A 26,320-nucleotide genomic window follows, 5' to 3' on the forward strand; every position below is an offset into this window, starting at 1 on the left:
GCGCATGTGTGCAAAACCTACCGTCTTCAGCTTCTTAACAGCATCCTCACATATGTGCATGCCACGGGACTCCTCGACCTCCACATGCCCCAGATACTACACAAAAACAAGGAAGCAAACAGGAGTTTAGCTTTGAAACTCTGCTTTTATCCGCATTTTGGAATATCAGAAAAGAAAATGCTTAAAGGCGACCAGTTAGTCCCCTTTTTACAAGATGTAAAATGCGTCTCTGATGTGCCTAGAGTGTGTGTATGAAGTTTCAGCTCAAAATAGCACACAGATCATGTTCTCTAGCTCTCTGAAACCGACCCTTTTAGGCTTTGATCCTAATTGCGGTGTTTTGGTGACTGTCGCTTTAAATGCAAATGAGAGTGTGCTCTTTTCAGAAGAGGGCGGAGCTACAAATGCATGTGTGTCAGCATAGTGGCAGATTCAAAAACAAGACTGACGTCCTATGCTAATGAGGGAGAGATGGCCACCAGTGGGCGGGGCTTTCCCCCTCTGATGACACGTCCAAAAGGCAGAATGTCAATCAAAGTGTTCATCCCTCCTAGCTCTTCAGGTATGTCACGCGCAACTCACCCTCACCGTCCTTTAGGTACATTTCGCGCGCACACGCCGCTACTCAGATACGTCGCTCACTCCACCCCTGACACCCCTCAACGGGCCTAAAACAGACACACACACAACGCGCTGGAGCGACTCCCCTCAGATTCAACACGCATGATCACGTTCATCAAATTTGCTTAAACTAAGCGTCCTAAAGTATTACTGTATTTCACAAGGATTCTGACACAACAAGGCGAAGCATACGCTTTCACTGCGTTTAATGAGGAAACACGCTAAACTTGGAGGGTTCATGCTGAAAGGCAGAGTAATGCCCTGTCTTTGACAGCTCCCGACTTCACCAGAGACTTTCTGAGTACATTTACATAAGACACCAATACTCTGGTTTTAATATGATTAAGATAGTACTCTTATTAAAAGTGTACCGTGTAGCCTAAGCAGTGATTTTATTACCATAAAGGAACACCGAGTCATGAAATGCGGAGGATTTTCTTTCTGTTCGCCACGCGGTATCAACTTACAACAGAAACAAAAAGTGCTTCCTTGTCTTATTCACATTTCTTGCATGTTGAACACACATCCACCACAACAGGAAGTAAAAAAAAACCTGCAACTGCGTTAATTGCGTTCAATTTTTTAACGCATTAATTATTTAAAATTAACCGCATTTTGACAGCGCTAGAAAATACCTTTACGGAATGATAGCGGGAACTGTAAAATATGGGAGAATCCTGGGAAAAACAGGAGGGTACACAGGTATGCATATTTATCCATGCCTAATATCCGATGGCCAGAAAGTGACATATTTTGTATAAATCGTTAAAATATTGGTGTCTGTCCTGATGTGTACACCATGATTTTATATCAAATTTACTTTGACGTGTGATATGATTTTAAAAAATGCCCATAAACAATAGCCTAGTTGTTAGCGAGCCGACATATTGTGCAGTAGCACGTCAGGAGCGTCCCGAGTTCGAATCCCGGCTTGAGGACATTTCCCTACCCTACCCCCTAGAGGTGTGAACCTACACTAGTCTCACGGTTCGGTTTGGTTACGATTATCATGCCATCGATTCGGTTCAATTCGATATTTCTGTGCATCACGGTGCATTGACGATGCTTTCCATACACAGTTTTTTATTTTCTTCACAGCAGCAGTTCTTGTATTAAAATGTATGAATATATTTATATTTACTATTTGTAATACAATTGTCATTAAATACAAACAGTCAGATATATAAACTGTAACTTAAAACAAAACGAGCATTTAGCAAATAATATAAACAAATATAAATATCCAGCTCACTCTCTGATCCTTGTCTAGTTCTCTTACACCTCTTTAATTGGTCACACCCTCAAAAAAAAAAACTGTTGCGATTGGCTCTTGCGCGCTGCGTTCTTCAAAGATGAGTGATGCTGACCGTACGTTCACACCGAAAGCGGCGAGAGCGTCCAAGGTCGCTCTGGACGCCTTGGCGACAACGCTCTCTGCCTTCAGCTCCTGCGGCGAGAGCGTCAAAACTCGCTACATTGATCTCGTATTTAAAGGAGCCGTTGCATCATATCAGTTACACTCCTGCATAAAACATGTTTCTAGCGTGAAAATGTTGCGCACTTCTTATCAAATTCATACAACAATGGAAGATCAAGTTGCGTGTGGCTTTGCTCTATTTATCCAATATGTGTCCATATGTCTGAAATATCCTGAAGCAGCAGTAACGTACTGTTTTGTAATGTCACATCGCGTGAGATTCCCGCTTTTTTAAGATAAATATATAACATTAATGAACATCAGTAACTCGCCAGTAACTTATTTAATGTATGTTCCTGTAAGAAAACATTGTAAATAATTGGAAATCCGGCGACCGCAATAATCAAACCCTTGGGAACAACTGTAGTCGGAACCAAAGTTCACAGGTCTGTGTTCCCTGAACTGCTATCAAGCGGTGGACGTCTTCATTCTGATTGCTTGCCGCCGAACCGCGTCATAGTTCATTACCATAAAGTTGACTTCATTTCAACTCTCCTTGACGCTCACGCCGGCGAAAACGCGCCGCGCTGATCCTCGCCGCTTATCGCCGCATATCGCCGCCGGCTCTCATTGAAAATGAATGACTTCCGGCTACTTTGACGCTCACGCCGCTTTCGGTGTGAACGTACGGTGATAAGCGGCAGGCGGCAGCGGCGATCTCACAGCTGATGTATGATAGACACGGTGGAGAAAACTCTGCAGACATGCGCTGTGTGTGTGAGAAAGAGAGAGAGAAAGAGAGACAGAGACAGAGCGAGAGACAGAGCTCGCGCGAGAGAGAGAGAGAGCGAGAGACAGAGATCGCGAGAGAGAGAGAGAGAAATGGAGTAGGCTACTTTCATTCTCTCGATCTCAGTGTAATAGGGGCTATTGTTGTATTTGTCAGTGAAAGACTGATCCAGCAAACACACAGTGAAATTGTGCACAGTTTGAGTTTTGAGTAGCTAAAGCGCTGTAAATACTCGCGATCGCCTCTCTCGCGACAGAGCGCATATGAGGTAAATGACGTCAGTAATAACCGGTTATGATTATTACTGAACCGATACCGAACTGTCCGCGTCTGCATCGCAGTGCACCGAAAAACGATTATTTTTGACCCCCCCCCCTCTCTCTCTTTAACTTTATTCCCGGTCTTAATACTGTCCTATCCACTTAATAAAGGAAAAAAACGGCCAAAAATAAACCTTTAAAAGAAACATAAACAAATATTTTCTTAATTCAAATGAGTAGTGGATGCACCTGGAAACAGTACTACATACGTCACGACTTAACAAGCGGATAATAAAGAGTTACCAAAAAAACACCACAGTGGCAAATCCCAACAGCGCACCAAACTCCATTTCTCAGTCTGACAGTTGGCGTCAGCTTATCAGGAAGTGATGATGTAGTTCTCTTTGATTCATTGGATGGAAGCGCTGCTTTATTCACAAATGTTTTGGAAACACCGCTAGTGTTTCCTGCTCTGACAGGAAGAGGTCACACAGTCCTGTCTCTTCCTGCTGGAGCTCCTGTATTGGCGTCCTCTGCACACCACTGAAGACACGGCCGCGTCTCGCCCTCATGGGAACTCTGAGGTCAGGCCAAAAGGCGGACGGCTATTGTAGTGAGAGGAAGTCCTTCCCCTAGTGAAACACACAGGAGCTGCTCCACTATTGTCAATGTGTAGGGAGAGACACACAGGAGAGCCCCTGCTTATTCCTTATTCACACTGAACATATCCAACCATTGAAAACTGCTGAAAATAGCTGATCAATAGCCAAAACAGACATGTTTTTTGTTCATCACAGGCTGATGGAAACCCAGCTACTGATGTACACACGCCTCAATCTGCGCTGCATGGAGTGTATTTCTGATCAGCAGCTGGAGAAATAAGAGCTGAGATGATGAGAGTGAATCTGGGCCAGAACAACACGTCGAGCTGCTCGTTTACCCTGACCTCAGAGCCTGACTGAATAAACCAGAGGAAAAACACGCACGCACACACACACGCACACACACACACACACACACACACACACACACACACACACACACACACACACACACAGGGAAAGAAGATAGATAGAGAGACACACGTTCATCTCTGCTTTCGTGATGATCTATTTGTGTGTGTGTGTATGTGGTAAATCAGAGACGCGTTCAAAGAGGTTGAAGACTGCATGGTGAAGATTACAGCCAATCACGACAAACATCAGCAGCTGGGTTTCCATCAGTGTGTGTTAATCTGCATTTGAGTCTAATAATAAATCTGTGGCTATAAATATAGCCGGCTAGTGTTTTATACGCAGACTTGCTAAAAACAGTCTGCAGAGACACTTTGATTGACATTCTCCCTTTGTACGTGTCACCAGAAGGGGAAAGCCCCGCCCACTACTGAGCATCTCTCCCTCATTAGCATAGGACGTCAGTCTTGTTGAATCTGCCACTATGCTGGCACATGGGCATTTGTAGCTCCGCCCTCTTCTCACAATCTCATTTGCATTAAAAGCGACAGTCACCAAAACACCACAATTAGGATCAAAGAGAAAAGAGAACATTATTAGCTTGGTGTTTTGAGCTGAAACTTCACTACACACACTCAAAGACATCAGAGATGCGTTTTACATCTTGAAAAAATGGTCACCTTTAAGAAAATACATCCAAATTATGCAGTTTGTCTAAATGGATCAACAGTTTTATTCACATCACCTCATACTTCAGGCCTGAGCATGACTGACAGCTGCAGGTGTGTACAGGTATATGTGGTTGACAGGGACACGAAGATGTACACTTACTGGCCACTTTATTAGGTACACCTTACTAGTACCAGGTTGGACCTTCTTTTGCCTCCAGAACTGCCTTAATCCTTCGTGGTGTAGATTCAGCAAGCTACTGGAAATATTCCTCAGAGATTTCACTCCATATTGACATGACAGCATCACACAGTTGCTGCAGATTTGTCGGCTGCACATCAAAATGCCAATCTCCCGTTCCACCACATCCCAAAGCTGCTCTATTGGATTGAGCTCTGGTGACTGTGTAGGACATTTGAGTACAGTGAACTCATCGTCATGTTCAAGAAACCAGTCTGAGATGATTGAGCTTTATGACATGCTGCGTTATCCTGCTGGAAGTAGCCATCAGAAGATGGAGACAGTGTGCTCATAAAGGGATGGACTATTGTCCAGTTTTGGTGAGTCTGTGTGAACTGTAGCCTCAGTTTCCTGTTCTTAGCTGACAGGAGCGGCACCCGGTGTGGTCTTCTGCTGCTGTAGCCCATCCGCCTCAAGGTTGGCCGTGTTGTGTGTTCAGAGATGCTCTTCTGCAGAGCTCGGTTGTAACGAGTGCTTATTTAAGTTACTGTTGCCTTTCTATCAGCTGGAACCAGTCTGGCCATTCTCCTCTGACCTCTGGCCTCATCAACAAGGCATTTGCGCCCACAGAACTGCCGCTCACTGGATATATCCTCTTTGTCGGAGCATTCTCTGTAAACCCTAGAGATGGTTGTGCGTGAAAATCCCAGTAGATCAGCAGTTTCTGAAATACTCAGAGCAGCCCGTCTGGCAGCAACAACCATGCCGCGTTCAAAGTCACGTAAATCCTCTTTCTTCCTCATTCTGATGCTCAGTTAGAACTGCAGCAGATCGTCTACATGCCTAAATGCATTAAGGTGCTGCCATCTGATTGGTTGATTAGAAATATGTGAAACCAAATAGTTAGAGAGGTGTACCTAATAAAGTGGCCGGTGAGTGTTTATTGACATAGTTGTACTGGCAGCACGGTAGCTCAGTGGTTAGCACTGTGCCCTCACAGCAAGAAGGTCACTGGTTCGTGTCCGGGCTGGGCCAGTTGGCATTTCTGTGTGGAGTTTGCATGGAGTCTCCCTGTGTTGGCGGGTGTTCCGGTTTCTCCCACAGTTCAAACACATGAGCTATAGGGCAATTTGTCCGTGAATGTGTTTGTCTGTGAATGTGTGTGTGTGTGTGTGTGTGTGTGTGTGTGTGTGTGTGTGTGAAAGAGTGTGTATGGGTGTTTCCCAGTACTGGATTGCAGCTGGAAGGGCATCCGCTGCGTAAAACATTTGCTGGAATAGTTTGTGGTTCATTCTGCTGTGGCGACTCCTGATGTATAAAGGACTAAACCGAAGGAGAATGAATGAATGAATGAATGTAGTTGTCCTCTATTAAGGTGGTTAACAGGGTCACACCTCGTGTCCCTCTAAGTCAAAACTCTTAAAAATTCAATTGAACAAAGTCTTTAGATGTTCAAGTTTTGCCACAGGTATCCTAAAAGGCTTGGGTTTTTTGGTAGTGGTGGGGTAGGGCCATAATATAAGCAGTTTTTACTGTTATAAACATATTACAAGGATGGAGTATGCGCGTGTGTGTATGTGTGTGTGTGTGTGTGTGTGTGTGTGTGTGCATCACCTTGACGGCAAAGCTGCATTTGCCTCCGCGTACAGCCTCTTCATCGGTCTGCCACTGGTGCGGCCGGCTGGACTCTGGCACATAAACGTCTTTCTTTCGCCGGAAACTCTGCCGTAGCTTATTCATCGCTGAACCTCCTCCTGCAGAACAAACACAGACCCGCTTCAGAGCGATGCCAACAGACCTTAAAACGAACACAATAACAACATAAAGCCTGCTGCTTAAAAGGGACCGTCCACTCGACCCAACAAACTTATGAGTATCTTTTTCAGCTGAACACAACAGAAGTGTGTTGTCTTGTTGTTTTTATTCCTCTACTATGCACATCATTGGTTGCAGGCTTCCAACATTCTTCAAAACATCTTCTTTTGTGTTCAGCAACTCATAAAGATTGGTGCATTTTGGTGTGAACCATCGCTTTAACACACCTCAGTAACTCAAAAGCAAACAGAGTACATCATAGACCTCTTTGCAGAAGTTTTCACTTGGTGATGTCAAACATTAACCCTGTTTATTGCACACCGATATCATGTAGGGCCTTGAGAACACTGAACACACGTTCTGCGGTGGGACCGGTTTCAAGGTTTACCACGGTTTGAAAAAGTCAACATGTTAAACTGTTCCTACGGTAAATGTACCTCACACACATGCACACACTCATGCAGAAACTCAGATATACACACTAACACAACACATACACACACACATTTACTGTACACTCATGTACTAACACAAAGCACTAACAAAAACAAACACACGCATTAACACAAACACACACATGTATACACACATGTATTAACACACAAGCACTAATATGAACGGAAACACGCTTATGCACACACATATTCACACACATGCACACTCAAACTAGCACAAACATACACATGCACACTCATTCTAGCACTAACACGCACACAACACACACATGCAAACTCAAACTACACCCACGCACATGCAAACACAAGCACGCACTCTCAAACACACACAATCTCACACATGTTCTAACATACCTACACACATTATACTCGCTCACATACACACACACACACACACACACGCACTTGTCTCAGAGCTGCTGCAGATGAGTGACCTGCAGACTCAAACACACAGCAGAGCATTCAGACGCTCAAACCTCCACTAATGAAAGCAACACATTTACATTTACACTCCGCAAGATCAGATTTCAACTGCATAACGTGACGCTCATTTGAATGAGCCAGCAGACACACACACAAACACACACACTGAAAAAACAGCTTGCCTTGAAACCACAAGAGCACATTAACATATAACATATTAACGTGTGTGTGTGTGTGTGTGTGTGTGTGTGTGTATACATATACATTAATTAACATAATAATTATGAGGTTCTATCTGCGACTGAATGATTTAGAGATATCGAGCTTCAAAGTTTTCGCATTCCATATAGCAAACAGTCTGTGTGTAACACTTGTTATTTAAATAATAAGTCTTAAAATGTAAACAACTTTTAAAAATAAAACATCCCATAATGTAAATAAGTTGTCATTTAAAAAGAATGTCAATAACTCAATTTTGACAAAAATGTCAGAGAGAACCTGATAACTCTGAGGGTGCTTTCACGCCTACACTTTTGTTTTGGAACCTGTCTCGTTTGCCCGGTTAGCGCGGTTCGTTTGGCGTATGTGAACAGGGCAATCGCGATCTGTTCCGCGCCAAAGTAATCGCTCCGAGATCGCTTGAACGAGGTGGTCTCGGCTCGATTGAAACGAACCCTGGAGCGGTTCGATTGCAGTGAGAAAGCGATCCGATCAGAGCGCGGTTATATCACAGTGTTTTATGGATATGTAATAGGCTTACAGCTATACGAAGAGAGAATTATGATTAGGGCGGGAAGTTTCGCGAGTCTCCGGATGCCCGCAAACGCCTCCCGGTCCTCAAATAGGCATCGTCGCGCACCCTTCTCACCCCTCCCCACCGCGTCTCTCCTCAGACACGTCGCGCGCACCCTGTCAAACACCACCAAACCACCACCTCTCCTGACAGCTGAGCGGGACGCTGCAAAACAAACCCTGACACTCTGACCAATGTGAGGAGAGTTTACTCACACGTGACTTGTTTTAGCTCTTTTGGTCCGATTAGAAACTTTGCAGTGTGAAAGCGAACCGCTCCAAGAGCAAAGAGCAACACTGTAACAATTGTAATCTCTGTTTCGGAACAACTGAATCCATTCACAGGTGTGAACGCACCCTAAGACGATGATTTGCATATGTTAATCTGGCATATATGACATGCTTTGATATTGGCTGAAAATAATCTGCATATTTATAGTGCTGTGGTTCATTAAGGTCATTTAATTCGATAAGTATTAATTAAATTCACGTTTATTTATTTGTATATTGTTCGCAATAGTTATTGTTTCAAAGCAGCTGCACAGAAGGTGCACAGTACTGCACTACAATCATATTCGGAAAGGTTCAGGTTGTTATTCAGGAACATTATTAGTAACTAATAACTTTATTTAACATTTAACAAACAGCTTTAAAGGTATCTAATTGGTAAAGTTAGTATATATAAACATGGTCAACCAGCAGTTATATAGTATAATCTTAGCTGATGTTAGTTTTTAATAATAATTAATAATTAGTTAATTAACGAATCCTCAGAATTAAAACTAAAGTTATGGAAAGAAGATATAGAAGATGAAATATCACTAGAAGACTGGAATGAGGCATGTAGGAAAGCTCAGATACAAACAATCAATAGAAGCCTGAAACTCGTACAGTACAAATGGTTAATGCGAACATACATAACTCCTGCTATATTGCACAAGTTTAATGATAATATTCCAGATACCTGTATAAAGTGCAATGAGGTAAGAGGAACACTTTATCACTGTATTTGGGAATGTGTGAAAGTGAAACCCTTTTGGCAAGATGCTATTGAAAAAATTGACCAAATTTTAATAAAGAAATTACCATTGGATCCTAAAGATTTTTATCCTGGGTACATTTCCTGTCAGCTCTCTCTTACAAAGAGGTCAGATTCATAAACGTGTATTTTACAAGCTAAACGTATTATTGCTCTTAATTGGAAAAATATAAATGAACCTAGAATAGGAAAGTGGATTAAAGAAATGGCATTGCATATGTCAATGGAAAAGATCAAGTACATTGTCAAAAAGAAACAAAATGTGTTTGAAGATATCTGGAGACCTTTTAATAACTTTCTAAAGTACAATGTAAATGTGGACCGTCTACTACAACTAGAACAAGCTTAGGAATATGGAAAGTATCATGATCTAAACAGACTACCTGATTTAAACATATCCCCCCCCTTTTTTCCTCTTCCCCCCTTTTTTATTATATTTATTTATGTTTATTTATTTTTGTTTAATTAATTTACTTATTTATTATTATTTTATTTGTTTTATTTTATTTAAGGCAATGGGTTGGGAGGGAGAATGGGGGGTAAAAAGTTTGCTGTGCCTTCATGATTATTGTTCTGTAATTGTGTAATCTGTTGTGATGTGCAAATTGAAAAAACTAATAAATATAGTGTACAAAAAAAATGTGTTAATAATACGAATTAGTTAATTAGTTAATAATTATGACTTAATTAATAATAACTAATAATTAGATTCTAATAATAATCATTTTATTGAATGGCATTCATAAATAATAATATGCAGTTGTATTTTTTGTATTAACATTCATTTATTAACTTTTTTTCAGCTTAGTTCCTTTATTCATCAGGGGTCACCACAACGGAATGAACCGCCAACTATTCCAGCATATGATTTAATTCTAAGGTGTCGATATATATATACAGTTGAAGCCAGAATTAATAGCCCCCCTAAATTATTAGCCCCCTTATCTATTTTTTCCACGTATTCTTTTAAACGGAGAGAAGATTTGTTTGAGCCCATTTCTAATCATAATATAGTTTTAATAACTCATTTCTAATCACTGATTTATTTTCTTTTTGTCATGATGACAGTAAATAGTTTTTTACTAAATATTTTTCAAGACACTTCTATACAGCTTAAAGTGACATTTAAAGGCTTCACTGGGTTAATCAGGTTGACTAGGCAGGATAGTGTAATTAGGCAAGTTATTTTATAACGATGGTTTGTTCTGTAGACTATCGAAAACAAAATTAGCCTAAAGGGGCTAATAATTTAGTCCTTAAAATGGTGTTTAAAAAATAAAAATCTGCTTCTGTTCTAGTCGAAATAAAACAAATGAGACTTTCTCCAGAAGAAAAAATATTATCAGACATACTGTGAAAATGTCCTGAATCTGTTCGACATAATTTGGGAAATATTTAAAAAACGGGGCTAATATATAATTTAAATTTTTTTATGTATTTATATATATTCACCAAGCCTCTGCTGTTAAATGACTACGAGTCTCTCTTTGCACTTAGGTCAAAAGGAACGTTTTTAAAAAAGAGATTATGTAAATACAGACTGAAATTTTGGGTCATGACTAGGTGTCGGGGCTAAAGTTGACCAACCAGTCAAACCTCGACACTTCAGAAGCAGATGGCCCAGAAATCTCCTTCAGTGAGTCTGTGTCACTGCATTAAGCAAATCCTGCACACACTCTTCCCCAGTGTGAAAATAAAGAGTAGCAGAAGAAAACGAGCCGGGAAAAATGTTAATCAGCAAAAGAGATTAGTGTGTGTGTGGGACATCAAACAGCCGGCCCGCTGCCAATGAGTTCATCTACAGTCAGACTGGAGAAAAGCAGAGAGAGAGAATCCTGCAGAAGGCTTCACTCTTTTCTCTGCATGTCTGTATTTAGGTCATTCATTCAGTGCGGGCCGCGGGCGAAGCTCCGTCACTGCGGAGGAGATCTGATGAAAACACCACTACCCATTTCTGACGATCACCCAGAGTCTCCGCTGACGGGAGCTTGTTCTGTTCCAGTCTGCAGATCTGACTGGTCACAGTCGGAGCTCCAGCTCGGCGGTGTGACTGACCATAACATCACTGATTCTCAACTGGTGGCTCCACATAACTACAAAAACAACTGATTCATTGGATTTACTCATGTTTTTTAAAGGTAAATGGATGCAAACAATTGATATGGGCCGAATTTAAACTTAATGTTCAACTTCGTTTGTTTAAATTCAGCCCATAACAATTGTTACCTTTAAAAAACATGAGTAAATCCAATGAATCATTTGTTCAGTGTGGTTTCATGACTGTCTCTCTCTGAGGAGCGTGTGGGAGAGCGAGACTGAAATAAAAGCCAATGAAAGGCCGCGAGTGTGTGTGTGTGTGTGTGTGTGCAGAGAGACGTGGGAAACAGAAACACACAGAGTCATGTGAAGAGGCTTAACCCGCAGTGTGGCACTTTCACACATCTCATCTTTAATTGCTGTTAAATTGGCGGATTCCTTTAAAAGCTACCGCTGTTTTTCAGGAGTGATCTTCTGCAACTCCACCGTCAACATCCGGTTAATACTCTCTAATGTTGACTACGGTTGAAGATAAACATAGATATATACACTAGATGTCGCCTGGCCTATTGTTGTCTTTTGGACGGAATGCGTCAATAGCGCCGCCATCTTGCTACAGGGTAGCGCTCCTTTGAAATGAATGCGGGACCAAGGTACAGTGGAGGATTGTGGCCATCCAAAGCCAGAGATACACACATAAACACATATATCTGTGATCGGGAGTTTTCCTGGATGTTAGTATGTAATTTTTATTTTCTAATTACGAAACTTATAATTTGACATCACTTTTCTACATTGATGGATCAGTGACCGCACGGGCATTCCTGACAAAAAGCTTGTGTTTGTGTGTACAGAAATGTACTATTCACCCTCCCTGTTAAATTTAATCTAAACCGTGTCCTGAAACACAGTTCCTCTCCTGCTTTCACTCCTCATACTGACATTCGTTTGTGAATGAATCTCCGTTATGAACGACTCTTTCACTAACGTTAGCCGACAATAATGCAAGTTTCTGGCAGCGCAGCATCTCGTTGTCATATTTCTTTAGCATTGTTTGCTGATTTTATTCAACAAAACTAGCATAAGCCGAGTGTTTAGTGCGAGTTGGAGCTGCTTTGCCGTATGGTGAATGCAGTAAGTGACTTATCCTCAATATCGTTACCTGATTAGCACAAAAGTTCAGAACATACAAAAACAGAAAAAAACTGAATATTACCTATGAGATGTTCTACCTTTGTGCTTTGTTTTCTTTGTTTGCTCGTTACTACACCCGTAGACAGCGCTAAAGTCCCGCATCTTCACGTAATAACACTGTCTTGACTAGTGCGGATGAATGACATTTGTCCTGGGAGCACTGTACCAATGTGGCGGCGCTATTGACGCATGCTCAGGGTCCCTATGCGATATCTAGTGTATATATCTATGGAAGATAAAGTCATGAGCCCTCCTGTGAAACTTAAATCCTCTTCCAAACGAAATCGTGATTCTCATTTTAGCCAGAATCGTGCAGCCCTATAATGCACCCTTCATTCACAAATCTCTTGTAATATGTGAGCATATTTACTGTACAAATCCTGTCAGTGAACTATGAGATATTAAAATAAATAAATAAAATAATCATAATCGAGTTAAAATGTTCAATTAATCGAGATTTAATTTTAGCACAAATCGCCCAGCACTAAGTTTGAACAAAAACAAAATATTTGTACAAATTGAAGTGGATCGAACATAAAACAATTAAATTGTCGCGAAATAAAAACTCAAGAGATGTGTTGATTCAGCTCATTTTAAACAAGTGGCTCAAACAAACAGCAAACATCATTTATTTAAGTGAAGATCTATAGGAAAGTAGAACTGAACCATAACGAGCAAAGAGAATGACTGAGTGTGTAAACAGCTGAGCGAATAAACCGTGTGAGTGAGGGAAAGAGTAAACAAGCGCAGTGAGTAAATGAGTGAGTGAATGTGAGATTCAGAGAGCCTCTCGGCTTGTTAATGAGGCCATTAGAAGAGCCTCAAGTTGAGCTCCGGCCAAACACAGTGCGGTCACGCGGCTCAGAGACGACGCAGCAAAACTGCCGGAGAAAAAAAAGCGGAGACCAGCTCTTTAAACCAAGAACGGAAAGCACTTATTAATTCCTGCAGAAGAGACCTGGAGACAAAAGAGCTTTCAGACTGAACGACGGAGACGACTCTCAGAAAGAGCTCTCAGACACGTGGATCTGCGCTGATCTCTTATGAATGACGGATCCAAGATGGGGAGGGGGGGAGCAGGGCGAAGCTTGTGTAATGATGGAAAAAATCATTACATAAATACATAAGTCAATATAACTACAAATAAAACAGAGAAACACTTAATATTGCATACAGATGAAGTCAGAGCAAGGACATTCTTTCATAGTATTTCTATTTTACTACAAGCGTGAAAGCGAAAGATTAAAGCAGTGTACTGACGCTGTGGCATGTTCCCTGATATATTCAAAAGACCGAAGAGTCGTTAGATAAAGACAAGATTAATTTAATATCACGTTTAACAACTATAGTGAGACGCCATCCAGCGGTACATCCTTGATAAACTGTCCGGCGTACATTGCTCTCTGGGGTTTTGTGCTCAAAGCACTACCTGGAGCTCAGACGCTTGCATGGCAACGACAGTGATGGTGACGGTGTATGTATCTGTGTGTGGTCATGTGATGTACGTTTTCAGCGACATAGGGCCCTATCATATACCCGGCGCAATGTGGCGCAAGGCGCACCGCAATACTTGTTTGGTAGTTTCAGCTTGTCGCAAGAGTGGTTTTGAGGCGCTGCGCTACGCTGTTTAAATAGCAAATGCATTAGCGCTCATATGTGCGCCCATAGGTGTTCTGGTCTATAAAGGAAGGTGTTCTGAGGCGGACCGCTGGCTCGTTGCTATTTTGAGAAACTAAAATAGATTTTTCATTAGACCAAAACAAACCCGGTCTAAACTCCAGCGCAGAGTTGCACCTCGCTTACACACTGCTTAATACACACAAGAGAGCAATAGGCAAATATCTTTACATATGAAAACATTTAAATATTAAGGATATATATAGGATATAATAAGAATAGATATAGGATATAAATATAAAGCATTAAAATATTACAAAACATATTATTTTCTAGCCGACATAAATATGAAAAATCACTGCTTTTATGTCTTCTTCATCTCGGGAGGCTTTTTCAGTTCATTCATAACAATTAGCTTTTGTATAATGTTATTATTATTAGCAGTATTATTTATTATATCCATATTTATATTTGTTTTATTAAAAACAAGCTTAGATTTGCCCACCTGTCAGGTTTTAGACCATATGGGGCACAGCATGTGTTTTAGGATATAACTCAGGTTTTTGAGCACATTTTGTTATTATTGTTCATTTATTCGTTTGCTGGAAATTAGAACTGAATTTAGAAATAGTTTTGAAACGAATATTTGCGCTTAACAAACAAAATTATTTATTTATAGACTAATTGATGTCTGTGCGTAAAGGTTTCCCTATCCAAGAGCGAAAGTGAAAGTAGATCCATTATCTCTCATTCTCACGCAGTAGATGCTCTGTTTAACAGTTTTCTGTTAAAAATCTCTTAACTGTGAACTGTTTGCTTGTGAAATGCTCAGTTTTTCCACTTAGACTTACTTTGTGTCCTGTAAATAGCGAATGCGCTCTTGGCGTGACGCAGCTGACTCTTAAAGGGAATGGGAGATGAGACTCTGATTGGTTTATTCTCAAAACACACCTATAACTGATTAAGAAAATAAACTCAACCCTTTTAGACCATGCGCCACGGCGCAAAGCAGATTTTCCTGTCCTTAAATTAGCAAAAATGCGTTCTGACACGCCCTGAAAGCATTTGCGCCCTGCGTTTTGTGCTCTGCGCATGGACCGTCAAAATAGAGCCCAAAGTGTTTTTCAGAAACGCTAGATGAAACGCCAGTGTGGACGTGGATTGTTTTTTGTTCTAAAATGCCATTTAAAACTAAGACGTATTGGTGTAAACGGGGCCTGAGCGGGCTGCTGCTGCGATGGGGGCAGGGCGAGGATTGCGATGCCGGCTCAGCATCATGATGTCTATCAGCCATCGGCGATGGACGATGGCATCATCCGTCGACCCAACCCTAAAGGAAACCCAGCACATTTTTTAAAGTGCACTACATAATCCAAAACATTTCAACTTGAAAACATGTAATTATAAAAAGAAAACCGAATTTGAGGAACATTTTTATTTCTTTTTTTAGGTAGATTTTAATTGATTACACAGCCCACCTTTTAACCAATACAAAATAACCACTAAATAGGATAAGAAACTAAAAGCAAATGCACCATATAGAAGATGGTGCCCAAATCAAGGACATTTGTAAATTATATACACCACCAGAATAGCTCGTGCTAAAAAAAAGTGCAAAGTAACGAGTCTGAGATGCTAATTACAGTTTAAATGCCTGCTATAGTGAGTCACTGGTATTGTGCAACAGGAAGCAGTTGAACAGGAAGTGAAAGGGGGCTGGAAGGAAGGGAACCCTTTTCTGAGTCTAGAATGTTGTGTAAATGCGGCTCCGTCGGTTTCCCAGCCTCGATGAAGAGCTCGTTTTAGAAACCCTCGCTGGAACACCCAATTACAGCCAAGTAAAGCAGATCTATTTAAAACGCACAGAGAGGACGCCATAATCACCTTCATCACCGCCATTTACAAAACACAAACGACACAATGAGAACTAATTTACTGTAAACACCTCAAATGTCCTTGTTTCGACTGATATTGTTAAAAACATATACAGCGGGGGAAATAAGTATTCAACAAGTCACCATTTTTCTCAGAAAACATATTTCTAAAGGTGCTTTTGACTTGAAATGTTCCTTATATGCAAAAAAACAAACATAATTAGTTTGACAAATTAAGTTAAGTGTAAAAAAAGTGAAATGACTTGGGGGGGGGGGGGGGGGGTGTGTGAACACATGAAGAAAGGGAGGTGTGGTTGGGCAGTGAAAGCCCGGACAGCAGCTGAAATCTCTCAGTAGTTCTTCAGCAAGCCTCTGCCCTTCCTCAGTGTAAATGAATTTCAGCAAGACAATGATCCAAAACACAGCCAAGGAGACTCTCAGATGCTTTCATTCATTCATTTTCTTGTCAGCTTAGTCCCTTTATCAATCCGGGGTCGCCACAGCGGAATGAACCGCCAACTTATCCAGCAAGTTTTTACGCAGCGAATGCCCTTCCAGCCGCAACCCATCTCTGGGAAACATCCACACACACATTCACACACTACGGACAATTTAGCCAACCCAATTCACCAGGGGCCTGTTTCAGTAAGGAGGTTCAAACAACTCAGAGTTTAAACTTGAACTCTGAGTTGATTTACCGAGAGATTGAAAACTTTGAGTTTTGGGTTTCAGAACAGCTGATCTGAGTTGGGTCAATCAACTTCAAGTAGACCAACTCAGAGTTAAGCGCGCACACCGTGACTTTAAAAAGGCATTATCAGTGGAGCGCAGACATTACGAGTGACTATGGCAATATCTTATAAAAGAGATCACCATTTCTTTCTCCAGCTGAACTTGATGTTCTCATGCAAAGTTATAGCAAATATGAGCGTATATATTTGAAAAGAAGCAACCATCAGTGAAGAAGAGACAGTTAGCGTGGGAAAACAGCTGCTCAAGTTAATGCCTAATTTCACTTTTTAAGTGTTTAAATATTTAAGTATAATAAAATAAGTAATGAAATGTGTGACGTTTATATTTTTTTTCTAAACTTTTTTATACATTTATTAGTTTTAAATGATTTAACAGTGCACTTGTGTGTCTGCCTTTTTTATTGATCAAGTGATAGAGGTTAATATAACATTTAGAAGGTAAGCAGTACTAAAAATAATTTTTAGAAAGAATAATAATCCCATTAATCTAGTTACAGTGCATGTCGAAGGTGAATTTAATTTAATTATTTATTAAAAAAGGATAAGCCATTCTAGTACAGTTATTCTGTGTGTGACTAAAATGTAGGCAATAGCTATGTTTCCATCCAAATATATTACATAAATGTATGTGCAAAACTGGAATATTGCATAAAAGATGCGAATAAAATTCCATCCAACGAGTCAAAGAGAAAAAAATCGTCACTTTCTGATTTAACTGGCACCAAATATCAACAGTAAAAACAGAATTTACTGTGGTAGAAGAAGCTGCGTCAATTAATTCTTTATTTAGCCTAATTAATGTACTTGCGCCTCGATGTCAGAAGACAATGCTGAAACACAATGAACACGTGGGGGCGTCTGAAGCCATGAGACGCGGAGACTCTTGACACGCACCAGACGTTCGGAGGTAATTAATAATATACACTAATACTGAAACAGTTAAGGCATTTTAGAATGACTAAAACAATATTTAAGACGTGTTACAGTGTGCTCAGCTTGCTGGTTTGTCCATTTACACACATTTTCATGATCATGATCATGATCTTTTTTTAATGTACATACTGTAATTTGTTCAGTAAAAGTGTTTCCATCGTAGTTTATGCGCACATTTTCTATCGAATAAAAGTTTATCCTACTCAGTTATGCACGTTTTTTATACATATTTAAAAAAGTTATGTGCATCATGACGTTTCTATCAATCGTTTTTATGCACGTATCCAAAATGAGCATTAAAATAGGTGGGTGGAAACGTAAGGCTAAGGCGAGAAATACCGCTTCATCTTTAAAAAAGGGGAGGAGACAGACAGAAACTCAGAGTTTAGAGAGTAAAACCTGCTTCTGACCAGGTTAGATTCACAGAGTAAGTTACCACAGTAACTGACTCTAAGTTAAAGTTACCTCTCTTTCAGAAACAGGCTTGACTTACCCTGATTTCTTGAGTTTAACAAACCTGCCATTTTGAAATGGAAAACCCAGAGTTTCTCTCATTTCAGGGTTAAAATACTCTGAGTTTTCACTTAACCTCCTTTCTGAAACAGGCCCCTGTACCGCATGTCTTTGGACTGTGGGGGAAACCGGAGCACCCGGAGGAAACCCACGCGAACACAGTGAGAACATGCAAACTCCACACAGAAACGTAAACTAAAAACAAAGTAATCAACATTGATGGCGACTAATAAAGTAAGTAAATAAAGATGGCAATGTGGGAATGTTATGTTACAGCTGACGTTACCAAAACAAGCACGATCGAGGCCCGAGCTTATCCATCAAAGCTGAATGAACGGCATGTCTTTTGTTTAGCACGGTGTGTGTAGAACATCAGGGATGCAGACAGGCCGCAAAACTGATGAGATCAGCTCTGGTGTCAGACAGCGATTAGATACAAACCCTTCAGATGACACACTGCTCACTCAAACTCTAAATAATGCTGTTTACCATGCAGCAGAATGTGCACTTACAGCTGAAGTCAGAATTATTCGCCCTGCTGTGGATTTCTTTCCTTAAATGTTTACTAAATTGTTGAACAGATTAAGGAATTGTTCACAGTATTTCCTCTAATATTTGTTCTTCTGGAGAAAGTGTTATTTGTTTTATTTCGGCTAGAATAAAAGCAGTTTTTAATTGTTTTAAAGCCATTTTAAGGTCAATATTATTCCCCCCTTCAGCAATATTAGTGTTGGATTGTCTCCAGAACAAACCACTGTTATACAATGACTTGCCTAATTACCCTAACTTTACCCTAATTACCCTAGTGAAGCCTTTACATGTCACTTTAAGCTGAATACTAGTGTCTTGAAGAATATATAGCCTAATATAGCGGCGGCGTCTTTCAAATGTAAACTCAACATTGCACATCCTGCAATATGACTATTGTCGATGTACACATTGCAATACTGATGCTGAAATGATCCACTGTGCAGCCTTAAACTTTGCAGCAAGACAAGTGATGCGGCACACAGCTGTCTCTCTTTGACACTCAGTACAGTAGCAGAACTTGGCAAAAGCTTATTTTAATCAACCATCAAAGGCACTATTTTTACACATGTGGATGAATACAGTTGAAAACCATGCAGTGTTAGATGTTCTTTCAGCTCTTCCCCAACCAAACCACATCAGGCTCTGCTCTTCACCACAGTGGTAACCTCACAAATTTCAGCATAAGAGAAACAGACATTACACAGCACCAGAGATGCATTTAAAGAGCACCTATTATGGAAAAATCACTTTTATAAGGGGTTTACACACAGCTGTGTGTCAGCAGTGTGAATATATCCAGCTTACATTGGTAAAATGTATTCATTGTATTGTTTATAGTCAGACTTCATAAGTACAGTCTGCAGAAACACTTTGATTGACATTCTGCCTTTTGGACGTGTCATCAGAGGGGGAAAGCCCCGCCCACTAGTGACCATCTGTCCCTCATTAGCAGAAGACATTAATCCTGTTTTTGGATCTGCCACTATGCTGACACACAGGCATCTGTAGCTCCGCCCTCTTTTGAAAAGAGCACACTCATTTGCATTTAAAGCGACAGTTACCAAAACACCACAATTAGTTCCAAAGCCTAAAAGGGTCGGTTTCAGAGAGTTATAAACCATTATCTGTGTGGAATTTTGAGCTGAAACTTCACACACACTCTCTAGGAACATCAGAGACTTACTTTACATCTTGTATAAAGAGGTATAATAGGTCCCCTTTAAGTCTTTCTAGTAATCTTACACAAAAACACAGATAATAACACTTAACTTTAGCACTTCTTTTCCTTACACAGTCTGAAAACAAGTTTAAATTCACCTTAATACACTAATCCTGAGATAATTTTCTATTAAGTACGATTTAAGCATGTCAAATCAACAGGCTGCAATACAAACACTTAAGTAATAATAAGAGCAAGTTGCATATAAAAGTCAATGCAAATGCACTAAAAGAAATAGGATCACGCAATGCGAATGACATGCAACGAGCAACACATTTTGAGCGAAAGTGAAGGATTTGTCTAAATTGTTTCAAGTTCACACAATTCAAATCGAGTGGAAAAACATCCTATGAGTAAACTAGAGTGAGTGCTCTAAGTTAGGTGTGAACCCAGCATTTGAAGCAGAGTTTCTGAAATTCCTCATCCTTGTTAGAGTTTTCAGAAAGTTCCAGACACACATACACGTAATATTTGAGTAATAATTAAATTTAATAAAAATTAATTGAATTTAATAACATTTTTTAATTTAATTATAAACTTATTAAATGTAATTAAATTTAATAGCACTACATTTAATTGCAATTTATATTTTATTTTAAGTATTTTTTTATTTGATTTAATTAGAATTTCTAACTTAATTTAATCAGAATTTGTCATTTAATTTAATTACAATTCACAATTATATTATTTACAATTATAATTTAATTATTGTAATAAAAAATTTTATTTAAAATATAATTTACATTATTTTTTTATTTAATTACAATTCATGATTTAATTTATTTAATTTAATTAATTTAAAAAAAAATATTTAATGTAATTTCAATTTTAATTGAATTTAATTATTTCCGAAATTTAATTATAATTATTTAATTACAATTTTCATTAAATTTTTAAAGAACTATTTAATTCAATTACAACTATTTAATTTAATTACAATTTATAGTTTAACTACAATTTAATTTAATTTTAAAAATATTTAAATAATTAGTTTAATTTATTTTTTAAATTTAATTAAAATTATCTTTATTAATTACAATTTAATTAAATTATAATTTATAATTTATTAACATTTTTATTTAATTTAAAATATATATCTAATTTAAATACAATTATTAAATTAAATGTAATTATTTATTTAATTTACAAAAAATCTTTATTTACTTGAATTACAATTATTTATTTTATTTATTTACAATTTTTTAATTTATTTTTAAAATTTTCATTTGATTGCATTTTTATTCAATTTCTTTATTTCATTAATTACATTTATTAATATATTTATTTATTTTAACATTTTTCAAAAAATTAGTTTTAATTTAATTTTGCTGTTCTGTTTTACACTGAATGATGATAAGAACAAGCGTGCACAAGCTTATCCAGTCTCTGCCAGCTCCTCTATGCTGACGGCACAGAGACTCATGAACAGAGGCAGAAAGAAAGAAACAGGAAGAGGAAGGGGAAGCATTAGCACAAAAAGTACACAGCCTGCAGCTTCTCGGGACGGTAATGGAGTCTGAGCCCAAAGCACAAGTACACATTCATTCATGAAGCTCTCTAACATTGACTATACTATATATTATTAAATAATAAACATGTTCACAATTGAGTACGGCCTTATGATATGTCATTTGTCTTTGTCTAGTGTGCTACATTTATGTCATTACCACATTGACTACTAAGGTGTGTGTGTAATACATACATTAAAAGAAATTATAAGAAGGAATATGATCATTTTAGTTAAGTCATATCAGTTGTTATGTATTGACAATCCAAAATGACCAATAATTTTGGCTTATTTTTCTATGAAATACATTAATTAAATCTTATTTACTGCATTATGTGCTTTTTAGGATTCATTTCATATGCAGCATTTATTTCAAACATTAAAAACTTGTCAGTGTTTTTGCTGTCAATTTGATCAATTTAATGAGCATTACAGCAGTGAAATGTGCATTTCAATAGGATATACGTCAACATACTGAAAAGTCTTAGCAGTTTCTGGTTCATACAGACTTTAAAAATGTAAGTTTTGATGACCACACTCACTCACAGTACTTCACATTAAAACATTTACACTTAGTCATTTAGTAGCTAATTACAACTGAGGAGGCATTCAGCAGTTCAACAAGAAGAGGTAATGCATGCAAGAAGTGCTGATTATACAGAGGAACTGTTAGAGAGTGTTTTCTACAGGTGGTTTGTCAAGCCCACTCACCTGTGTGATGCACACTTAAAACTGTTAACGTTTTGGGGTTGTCATATGGCCAAAAATCTTCAAATGACAGTAAATGATCATATATAAACACCCAATACCCACATATACAGTTAAATTATTAGTCCCTCTGTATATATGTTTTTGACTTTTTTCTTCACATTTCTATTCATAATAGTTTTAATGACTCATCATCTCTAGGCCTACACTAAATCTGGGCGTGCAGGATTCTGCAGATTTTTAATGCATCCCTGATTCTTTTTATTTACTTGTTTAAACGTGTGCAAATTTACATTTATTCAGTTTTTTAATTAATTTCAGTAATTTTTATTGACTAATATGAAAATGTTCATTATTTACAATACAGTTGTTACAGTTGTTTAATGTCAGTCTTTTAGTAGAGATATTACATAGAAGATTTGCTTCGTTTACCAAATAAAGTGGATCCAATTGGATTTGCATTGTAAACATTAAATACAAGTTATAAAGCTATTACTTTTTAGTTCATATATTAGGGTTTTAGTTATGATACTCCTAAAATAATTCAGCATAAATCCACAAATTTTTTACAGAATTCTGCGCAGAAATAGCAAAAAATGTTCGCAGATTCCATCTGGCCCTAGTCATTTCTAAAAACTGATTTCTATTCTCTTTGCCATGATGACAGCACATAATATTAGACTAGATATTTACTAGTACTCAGCTTAAAGTGACATGTAAAGGCTTCACTAGGGTAATTAGGGTAAAGTTAGGGTAATTAGGCAAGTCATTGTATAACAGTGGTTTGTTCTGGAGACAATCCAACACTAATATTGCTGAAGGGGCGAATAATACTGACCTTAAAATAGCTTTAAAACTATTAAAAAATGCTTTTATTCTAGCCGAAATACAACAAATAAGACTTTCTCCAGAAGAACAAATATTAAAATAAATTACTGTGAAAAATTCCTGAATCTGTTCAACATCATTTGGAAAATACTTAAAAAAGAAAATCACACGAGGGCGAATAATTCTGACGTCAACTGTAGGTATATAAAGGAGGAGTGTACACCTTTTGAAAAACATTAACAGACTTACTGTAAGAGCACCACGTCTGCTGTTAAAATAACAGAAGACAGTCAAATGCAGGACATCTCATCTCCTAAAGTTCATCTTGTGAACTGTAAACTCAACTGTAGTTTGTTAAATGGCCTACTGAAACCAGAAACCCTCTGACGGCTGTTCTCATGTTTTATTCAGGCTTCTCCAGTCCGGCAACAAACACATCTGAAACCTGTGACTGAAATCACACACACCAATCATCCTGACTGAAACCAGCTACCCATTCCTGCGCCCGTGCCAATCCTTTCACATCACAAAAGAGCATTCAGCGGAATTGCACATACTGTAGGAGAATGTCAGGAGGGTAGAGTTTTACAAAATACATCGAAGGAAATAAAAGTTCATCGGAATGTGACAAAATAATTATAACATCAGGGAGAAAATGTGCAAACTTGTCAAAATCTAAATATGTAAAACAAATGCCTTTTATTTGGAGATTTAATCTTTACATCAGAAAACAAAACATTTCATCAAAATAATCATAATTATAAAACATAAATTTTTAAAGCAGAAATATGCTTCCAGGGTTTTTGCAGGTTTCAAAGAGTTAAATTAAAGACATTTTTAAGACCATTATGACTGAAATTTAAGACTTAAAGCGCTAAAGCCTAAGGAATTTTTCAAATGGCTTTTCAGATGGAAAAGATTTTTATTTGCCCTTTCAAAAAAAGTTTTATTATAATTGAATACATTTAATAATACAATAATATATTAATAATTTTTAAAAAATAATATTTTAGATTTTATTTCCTAGGAAAATATTTTAAATATTAAGTAAAAACAAGCAAGCTCTACTTGAATCCATACACTTTTTCCAATATAAACTTTCGTTAAAATAAAAAAAAATAAACAAATGTTTTAAAAGTTTTAAAAACTATATTTAACTAAATTTACATGGAGAACTTTTTAAGAAAAAATATTTTAAGAAAAATAATAAAACCATTATGATAAATAGAGTTAAAATGACCTTTTTAAATAAAAAGTTTAAAGTTTTATTGAGACGGATTGTTGATGACTGTATGGGGTTTGGCTAGATTGGGTAGCTATACATAAATAAAGGAAAATTAAGACCTGTTTAAAAAAAGATTTAAGACCTACAACACAATATTTCCGTTAATTTGAGACTTTTTAAGGCCTAAAATTAGGATTTAGAGATTTAAGACATTAAGACTTTCTAAGACCCTGTAATCGTAAGCTTTCTACATTCACACAGAATGCCCGAGCATACCGCCAGAGAGGCGTTTCAAAGATGGCTGCCTGTGAAATGACTTGCCTTAAAGGGACTTTTATATTGTGCCGATCGCTGCTGTAGATATGGTTATAATTGAAATATAAAATAATATTGTGATAATAATGATTTGTGAAGTCATACATCCAATGACCAATAGTCTCTATAAGCCACCTTGACAACACAAACACTGCTGTCACCTGAACGGAAACCACACCCTCTGCTTTCATTTGATTGGACAAACGCTCATGGGCATTAGAAAACCATTTCAAAAAGGCACCTCTCAATGCAAACTCTCAAGTTTAACATGCTAGCTTTTATTGTTGTTGTTGTTATTATTATTATTATTATTATTATTATTATTATTATTATTATTATTATTATTCACAACTCCCTGTATTCCATGTATTACATGTATTTTCTTTTATGCTCACTTTGGTATGCTGATTGCTGATCATCTCCGTCAGTGTTTCTTAGCCACGTTCCTGAAGGACCACCAGCTCTGCGCATCTTCCCAAGTCTCGTTAACTAAACCCACCTGATTCAGATCATCAGCTCGTTAGATTTAAAGCCCAGAAATGGGTGTGAAAGTCAAAGGAGACACCCAAAACTTGCAGTGCTGTGATCCTCCAGGAACTGGTTGAGAAACACTGGTCCACATCATTTTAAATAGGATGGCAGGGCAGAAATGCTCTGAGCCTCTTCATCAGTAAAAGATAATATTGAAAGAGCAGGTAACAGGAGCCGTTGTGACTCACAGGTTTGTGCTTTCAACTAGAGCAGTGCATTTCGTCACAGCCCGTCCGACCAGTCTGACAACTTAAGGAGGCCCGGCGAGGTCTGCGGTGTTTAACATTCTCCTTCGAACCACGCCTGAGTGACACCTGGAGCAACCAATCGGTCCATCTCTCTCCCTCCGGGCCCACAAACTTCAATTGAACAAACTGAAAGAACTCATTGTCTGCCGTCCAACACAATGGAGACTGTACTGCATGGGAAGCCATGGACCAATGCATCCAGTGGAGCAAATCAAGTCCAAATAGTGGAAAATTACCCAGTGGCACAGAGCGCAGGGCTGCACGATATTGGAAAAAAAATAACTGGCATCAAAATTTTCAGGTTTTCAGTGATATGTAGTGCGATATGAACATAATTTCAGAAGTTCAGCTGAGTACCTGTGTTTAGAAAGGATTCATAATTACACATTGATTGGGATGAGTTTGTAGGCAGGTCAAAATATACTAAATACATTAAAGCACTGATGAAAACAAGAAAAAAAGCCACACAGACATGCAGTTGAAAGCAGAAGTTTATATACACTGTATAAAAAGGCACATAACCATTCAAAAAAAAGTCAGATGTTAATGCGACTAAACGTTTTCTCTTTTAGTAAGAGATATTTATTAAGAAAGTCTTGAAAGTCAAGTTTACACACAATAAGATTATTCTGCCTCTGGAGAAGCTCAGATGATGATGTCAGGGTTTTGGAAGTTTCTGATTGGCTAATTGACAACCTTTGAGATAATTGGAGGCACAACTGTAGAATAGTATTTAAGGAAAAGCTCAAACTTTCTTTTGTGACAACATGGGAAAATCAACAAGCCAGAATCAAAAACAAAGCCAGATTACAATTTGCTAAATTACACTGGGAAAAGACTCATGTTTGGAGACATGTCCTGTGCTCTGATGGAA

At 38.3% G+C, this 26,320-nt stretch overlaps 1 protein-coding gene and 1 long non-coding RNA gene across 16 annotated transcripts in view; both read right to left on the reverse strand.

Annotated features, from left to right (window-relative positions):
- The window catches only part of LOC147840079 (uncharacterized), a 408,477-nt gene that overhangs the window by 260,414 nt on the left and 121,743 nt on the right, over positions 1-26,320 (reverse strand). The window lies entirely within an intron of this gene.
- The window catches only part of numb (NUMB endocytic adaptor protein), a 71,276-nt gene that overhangs the window by 24,420 nt on the left and 20,536 nt on the right, over positions 1-26,320 (reverse strand). For all 15 annotated transcript variants that reach the window (XR_015512742.1, XR_015512740.1, XR_015512741.1 and 12 more), the window contains 2 exon segments: positions 6,505-6,644; positions 22-96 (listed from right to left, as the gene is read on the reverse strand). Coding sequence is in view for 4 of the 15 variants with exons in the window: in XM_087289493.1 (XP_087145619.1) it covers positions 22-96; positions 6,505-6,630 (201 nt within the window). In the remaining 11 variants the exon portion in view is untranslated.

The sequence above is a fragment of the Danio rerio genome, chromosome 17 (genome assembly GCF_052040795.2).
Source record: "Danio rerio strain M-AB ecotype USA chromosome 17, GRCz13ab, whole genome shotgun sequence".
Classification (NCBI taxonomy): domain Eukaryota; kingdom Metazoa; phylum Chordata; class Actinopteri; order Cypriniformes; family Danionidae; genus Danio; species Danio rerio.